The sequence below is a fragment of the Schistocerca americana genome, chromosome X (genome assembly GCF_021461395.2).
Source record: "Schistocerca americana isolate TAMUIC-IGC-003095 chromosome X, iqSchAmer2.1, whole genome shotgun sequence".
NCBI classification, from domain to species: domain Eukaryota; kingdom Metazoa; phylum Arthropoda; class Insecta; order Orthoptera; family Acrididae; genus Schistocerca; species Schistocerca americana.
The window spans coordinates 25,450,492-25,458,240 of NC_060130.1; the positions used below are offsets into that span (position 1 = coordinate 25,450,492).

The 7,749-nt window shown below is 37.2% G+C and overlaps 1 protein-coding gene across 1 annotated transcript; it reads right to left on the minus strand.

Annotated features, from left to right (window-relative positions):
• Window positions 1-7,049: 7,049 nt before the first annotated feature.
• Window positions 7,050-7,478, minus strand: LOC124554934 (cyclic pyranopterin monophosphate synthase-like). The gene has a single exon (XM_047128633.1). It carries the CDS (start codon window positions 7,476-7,478, stop codon window positions 7,050-7,052), a length of 429 nt encoding a protein of 142 aa, XP_046984589.1.
• Between the last annotated feature and the right edge of the window lie 271 nt (window positions 7,479-7,749).

Here is a 7,749-nt window from a genome sequence, read left to right on the forward strand (position 1 = left end):
GTCAACTTACTCAGTGACTTATATGTGTTGTTGTGTTGTTCCTAAATATATGTGTTAAACTTGAAGTTCTAACACTTCTCTTTGGCAGTAATCTTTTATACAATTCTATTCTACTAGAACGATCCTGCAGTTAATGAGGTCCCAAATGTTTCATTGTATCCTCAATTGACTGCTCTCTTTCTTGATTTTAGTTTCAATATTACATTTCTCCCCCCCCCCCCCCCCCCCTCTCCACCTCACCACCCTTACTCCATCATTTTCTATGCCGATCACTTCTGCTTTGCAGTCAATATTAGAGGCGAAACTGGTGACAGAAGACATGCAGAAAATGCAAGTCTTTATGTCTGTCAGTTTCAATATTTTACAATAAAATACGAGCCTAAAGTATGCTTTGTGAGAAAAAGCTATCAGAAACATAATAGTATGTAAAATAACTACCTCTATGTTATTTATATGAAATCAAATAACAACACCAAAACATTTGATGATGAGCACTGTAAACAGAAATTGTAAATGGAAACCACTGAAATTGTAAGGTACCAAAAATGTTGTCTTACACTTGGGACTAAGAGAACTATGTCTACTCTAAGTGACGTTAAAAGGGCAATATCACAGCCCTTGACAATTTGGTACCTCAACGATTTCCAGTTCTTTGCCCACATTCTCTGCCAACTGAGAACATGAAGGGTGGATTTCACTGCATGGTCTTCTTTCCTGCATTTAGCTTCCAAACATCAACTCTCACATATAATTTCAAATCAACAGTACAGGATGTCAACAGCATAGAAACAAAACCAAATACACACAATTATAATGTTGTTTCCAGACTTAGGCCTGTAAGTTCAATATTATATTCTCTTACTTTTTTGTTCTTTTCGAGGGTTTTGAATGGATTTAAGAACACTAGAAACACACGATTCTATGCCTTTAGCAAACTCAAGTGGTCCACTTTTAACTAAATTTGAGTTTTCTTTTACACTGAATAAGATGCTGCACATTGTTCCCAATTTATTTCTTGGGTTGGTAATAAAATATTTAACCAATGGTGGTCCAAAATTTCTATACAGTTATTTTCTAGTTTCTGTTTTTAGGACTTTTCCAATTTAGGAACACAATAAGGATCTGTTGAACCACATGCTGAAAACTATAAATTTCTACATCAATTCTTTAAGTCTGAAGACAACATAACCATACCATTAAACAGAGACTCACATTACACAGGACTGAAAGAATATGCACATAAAAACACACATCACTAAAAATAAAAATAAAATTATATTTATACACAGGTACTACTCAGGACAGTAAAATGTTATCATAAATGAATCAACCAAAAACAAGACATCAGGGGTAACATGAGAAACTAAAAAGGTTTTCAGCTAGTGAAGGAGGCAAGTTGAAAGTATATTTTACAACAACAAGCATTTTTGGTTACATTCAAAACATTAGTGGTACATTCAAAACATAAATAAATAATGAAGCTAGTTGTTTATCTCACCATTTTTTCAAGTTGTGTGAAAATTGCACAAAAGTAGGGAACACCATTTGTGCCGTAACAAAGAGCAGAACAGCATTAAATGAAATATAAAATAATCCATTCACTGTTCAATAAAAGATATTAGATATTTATGGCAACTGAGTTTAAATTCACACTAACCACAAAAGCAAATCAGAGTAGTTAGAAACAGGATAAGTTTAAGGAAGAAAAGTTGAAGTACAAGATGGAGGAAAGGAAACATGAACAAGCTTTAATATCTGGTACAGTGAGATGTACCCTCTGTCATACTCTTCATAGTGGTTTGCAGAGTGTGGATGAACATGTAGATAGCATCATCAAGAACGCAATCAACGTGTATCTGAAACTTGAGCTTCTCCTAGTGTGTAGTGTCACAAACGTTTTGACATTATTATACATACTTCTGCCACTGGGGCAATCATAGGTAATGACTAATTTGGCAGTAATATGCAGTGCTAGATTTGTTAAAAGAAAAAAAATAGACTTCTTAACATGTATTTATGGTAAGTAGCACTTTATCATTTCCTATATTTCTAAGTTCCTACCGAGAGTTTCCATAGTTTGATTTAGACTTCTGAAAAAGTTATAACACTTTTCTGAGCTTTTTAACAGTGTGAATACAACATTTGTATGTTACCGCTTCAACTAGAGCAAAAGTTCTATTCTATCACATCTCAAAATCTTTGGGTCTAATTTTTTTTGTCATCAGCGGTATACTGTCACAAATCAAGACTTGGTTATGTGTATTGTTAGATTTTGTTTATTATTATTTATGTGGGGTGTATGAGCAATGCAGCTGACTGGGATTCACCTGCTGCAAGTCATAGACTGACCGTTGCTGTGTTCACTGCCTGGGTCAAAGGTGCTGAAAGGATGTGCTCATTGATGCTATGGAGACACTGTTCTGTGTTTTATTTTAATGACAATTATTGTCAGTTTCTTCTTGTTTTGTTTATAAGAAAAGAATGAGGACATCATTAGATCTTTTGAAGAGTACACTACATAAATCACAAAATGTTATTTCTGTATTAGCAAAAAATTGGACTACATTGTATGATAGAGATGAAAAAGAAACCGTGATTAAATTCTTTCTGTGTTAGATTCCTGAACCTGCTGATCTTTGAGAGAGAGAGAGAGAGAGAGAGAGTGAGAGAGAGAGAGAGAGAGAGAGAGAGAGAGAGAGAGAGGGGGGGGGGGGGGATGGGATTTAATTGTATCTCCCCATGCAGCCGTAGCATTTTGGCATGTCGTACATTGGTCAGATCATCAGTAGCTTGGAGGACTCGTATGTAGGGCATAAGCAACACACACACACACACACACACACACACACACCCTTAATAATAGTCAAGAAAATTTGCAACCGCAAAATATTGCCTCGGTACAGGTCATAGAATCTAATATACAACACAGATATTTCAATATGCATATCCAGTTACTGGAATAGTGTTATTAAGAAAGCTGTTGAGAGACAGAAGTTTTTGCTTAAATTCTTATAATTTACACCAGATGATATACAAAATAAACTCCAAATTACTGTAACAACATAGTGCACAAAGCACACATTCATTTTCTAATTACAACAATCATACCCCAAACTATAAAAATTAAAATATTGAAGACCAGCATCTAAGTTTAGCTGCTACAAAATTATGTCACAGGTAACAATTATTTAATTCACTTCTTAAACATAACAATTTAATTTAAAAAAGACAACAAATAACATTTTTAAGTACAATATTCAAGTTTAGGTGCTGCAAAGATGCATAACAATCATCTATGTTTCAACATTCTTATAAAAAATACAACATAAAAAGGAAGACCTGATTGTAGATCATGGGTGGGCTATGTAAAATAAATGACAAAAATCAGCAGCTGTAAAAGGCAGATTTTTTTCCAACGACAACCAATTCCTCCATTTTACAACAGCATAAATGAATGCAGCTCTTTTTCCCCCAAATTTGCTGCTTCAGATTATTAGTGTCATAATGAAGTCTTTTAAGAATTAGAGGCACAAACAGATTAATAAATACAAACAAAAGCAGGAATATTCAATTTGCTCGAGGCTACCAAATGAAAGAAGAAAGGGGGCTAGGGAGGAGAAAACAAGATCACGTAAGAAAGAAATAAACTGCTGATTGTTTGCATCATTCCTAGACTCAAAACCCTAAGCAAAAGAAACAGTGATGATAGCATTGATTTAAAATCATGTCAGAAAAGACGGCAGCTAATTCTAGGTGATCCTCCATAAAGCCATGGTCTCACGTTGTCAAACCCCTGCAGGATTGTTTGAGGGACAATGATTTGACATTGATTGTTAAGTCAAAAAGGCAATGCATCTTTGACTGAAGAAACAATCAAAAATATATTCTTTTAACGGAATATTTACATTGCAGTGTACTGATCTGAGAAACATACTGAAAAGAAACATGACTATGTTGAGAAATTTTCATTTTGTATTTTCTTATATTTGTAACCGCAGTACATGAAAAAAGTGACACTCGACATTTGAGTTAACTGAAAGATGAAAGATTAGGGTTTCATGCCCTGCCGATCCTTGTCCCCAAACGGGGACAGCCCGCAAACAGAATTCTACCAACCAGCTTGGACTGAAAACATAACACACAAGAATCGTGCCCGTGAGTGTAGATGACACTCGGAATATCACGCAACACGGATACCCGAGGATGGTGTCTGTCAGAGCAGATTGCAGATGAAGCACGAAGGCAGAGGGAACAAATTACAGACCTGCTCCATCTGACGGTCAGTCTCAAGTAGCACTTTGTAAAAGCAACAACTAATGTCACCGAAATATGCGAGGAAGACAATGATGTCCAACTGTGCAAAGGACAACTCAGGAATTTCAGCTAACTTCTGGAAAAACCTGAAGAATTAAATTGACAGAAACCTGTTCTGGATTGGTAACTTACAAAATAAAACATTTTCAATCTGTGGACTAGTCACACACAAGAAAGATAACAGGCCTTTAAAAAAGAGGATACCATACAGTGTAAAGCTGAAACATGTAAATTAGTCTGGCCAATATGCTCTACACCTGAGCAAAAGTGTCAATGAAGTGGTGCACCTTTTAGGAACTGTTAAAAAAGTGTCATTTTACATCAATGAACACAGCAATGACAACCTGATCCTAGGAGAAAAGAGCTGATACACACTATTTATTTAAGAATGAACACTTCACCTCAACTTTTCACAGCACGGGACCATCAAAAATTGAAACAATAGAGCAACACAGAGGACACTACCACACAGCTGGGGGAGGGCACAGAGAGAGAGAGAGAGTTTAATGACCTACTTACTCACTTTTTACTGGCAACAAGATAAGAGTGCAGGTGGTGTCATATCAAAATTGTAGAGAACATGCACGAGAAAAAGTTTTAACAATAGCAAATTAACGTACTTGCTAGTGCTTATTTTTTTTTTTTAAATATCTCTCTCAAACTGATCAGGTATTGGAAAAAGAAAGATAAATATTTTGAATTAAGACTTAAAACAGGATGGAAACGGGTACCATATTGGCCTGAATATAAGATACACCATTTCTACAAAAAATCTCCCATAAAAACTGGGACTTTTATGAATCATAGAAACCTCAACTGTAGTGCTTTTTCTTAAGTTTGAAATGAAACAAAAATATCACTACAGTTTGTAAATCAATTGTTGTGTATGAGGTAGCAATGCAAACATTCTCTTTGTTGCTATCCCATTTAGGTAGTGACTACAGAGGGATCCAGAAAAATGTAGACATTCTCTGATAGTTATTACCTTTGGAACAAAGTGTTATATGGCTGCAATTTTGAGTGGTAGCATAAACCACTGTTTTCCCAACAGATCTTGTCGTGTGGGTTTCCAGCAGATGACAATGCAGCACTGGATGAAGTACAACTATTGTTTGAGCAATGCAAGGCTGTACTGAAACAACAATTTATTGTATTTGGTATAAATTTTAAGCCGACAATGCTGTTTAAAATGTGCACAAGGAAAGGTCCTCTGAACAACAACATCAACCTCCAGGTTCCAGCACTGCTGTATTGCAACATTTTTCTAGATCATCTCAAAAATCTATGAAGCATTGTGTATGGGGAAGTGGGATAAGCTGATCAAGTGCATGATAAATTCTGAAGACTGCAAAGTGGAAAGTGTACATTCCAAGATTGTTTCACACTATGAATGAGGACAACTCGAATCGAAGGATGGAGCACTACGAGTGGTCTGAAGGCATGCTTCACGAAGATGAATGGTTTGCAGGGAAGGTTATCTGGCCTAATGAGGCACAATTCAACCTGAATGGTAATGTAAACTGTCATAGCTGCGTGTATTGGGCTGCTGAAAATCCTCATGTTCACATGGACAAACATGTTACTTCACTTGGTGTTAATGTGTGGTGTGGTCCGTCATAGTATTGTTTCTCTGACCCATTCTTCTTTGAAGGTACATAACTGGTGAGGTGTATCATATACTGCAAACATTGATTTTATTAGCCATCCAAGTGGTGTTTGGAAACAAAAGATTTTTACCTACAAGACTGTACTCTGCCTCACCGCCACAGAGATTGCAGATTCTACTTAGATGAAAATATACCTGGACGACAGATAAGTAGAAGAGGAACTGTCAAGTGCCCACCAAGTTCATGGGACCTTACAATTCTCGACTTCTACCAATGGGGGACCTCGACAAACAAAGTTTACCAACAGAACCCAGCTACACTGAATGAGATATGAGAAACCATCAAGACATCCTGTGCAGCTACCACACTGGCAACATTGACAGCTGTACTTCAGTCAACAATTCAGCAACATTGATGTTGCTTGGCTGCTAACAGGTGTCACTTTGAACACACAAAATGATCTTCCTCCCATGCAAGAATTTTGACACTATGCCATTTTGTTCCATCAATATTGACTATCAAAGAGAGTCTACATTTTTCTGGACCCCTCTGTATTACCATTCTCACAGTTTCACTATTTTAGACAATGGGACAGGCACAGTTTTTCTCTAACTAAAGAATATAATTTATTCTTCACGAATGAAGCACAACATTGAGAGAAAATTTTGGAATTCCGTACAGTTACGTTGCAAATTTCAAACTCACAGTTATTCATCTAACAGATGTGCTTTTTAAAGGTACGGTTCAAGAAATGCTGCACATGCAATGCCCGGGATTGTAGCGACGGCACTGTACTTTGGGAGGAGAGTGACAAAAATACTGACAGTGACAAAACAATGAATGTTAGTGAAGTTAAGAGTGTCTTACATGAAAACTGCCACTGAAAGCTTTGTTTTTGTGTGTAATTTATCTATAGTGTACTACAAAAAAACTGGTTAAGGGTAAATCACATTTTGAAAAGCTTTTGTAAATGGGCAACTTGACAAATTATTTTTAATTAAGTTTCTCTCTTTTTCGAAATTAAAGGTGCAACTTATATTCAGGCCAATTCGATGTGTATATAATTTATGATAACTATGAACAGACTTTGAAATTTGTCTACATCACACCAGGTATACTTAACTTATTTCACTGCCCCACACAGATGTCTCCTCTAGTTCCCCCACTTTTGGCCAGAAGCATTATTTCAGATATCACAATGTCATGACTCACAGCTTTGCACATATCGTACACTGTTAAGGCAGACACCGATACAGCAGCGAGAGCTTCCATCTCCACGCCTGTCTGCCCTCTACACTTTGCCATGCCAGTTATAATCACACAGTTGAGAGCAGAGTCCAGTTCAATGTCCACAGCCACAGAGGATAAAGATATGTTATGACACAGAGGGATAAGGCTGGACGTCTGCTTGGACCCCACAATTCCCGCCAGGCGAGCAACGCTAAGTACCTTCAGGCCATTTTCTCGTATGAGTTTCATCAGTTCGGGTCCCACAAAAACCTTTGCTCGTGCTGTAGCAGTCCGTTCTGTCACCAGCTTCGAACCCATGTTGACCATTTTCGTCCTGCCAGACCGGTCAACATGAGTCTGACTTTCGGACTGTGCTCCCAAACTGCAGAAACGGCAAGAGAAGACAGAGGGCTGTGCTCTGTGTGTTTGTTTTGTTAGGAGTCCTGCATTGCACATAATGCTTGGGGCACAGGGAAGCAAAAGAAACTGTTTTCTAGATTCAGTCACTACACTCAAATTACGTGACAACAACTGAGAGGTCTGTGTATCCGACACAAACAGGGGCGAAATATTGGTATCTGAGAAGAAGTACTTTTGA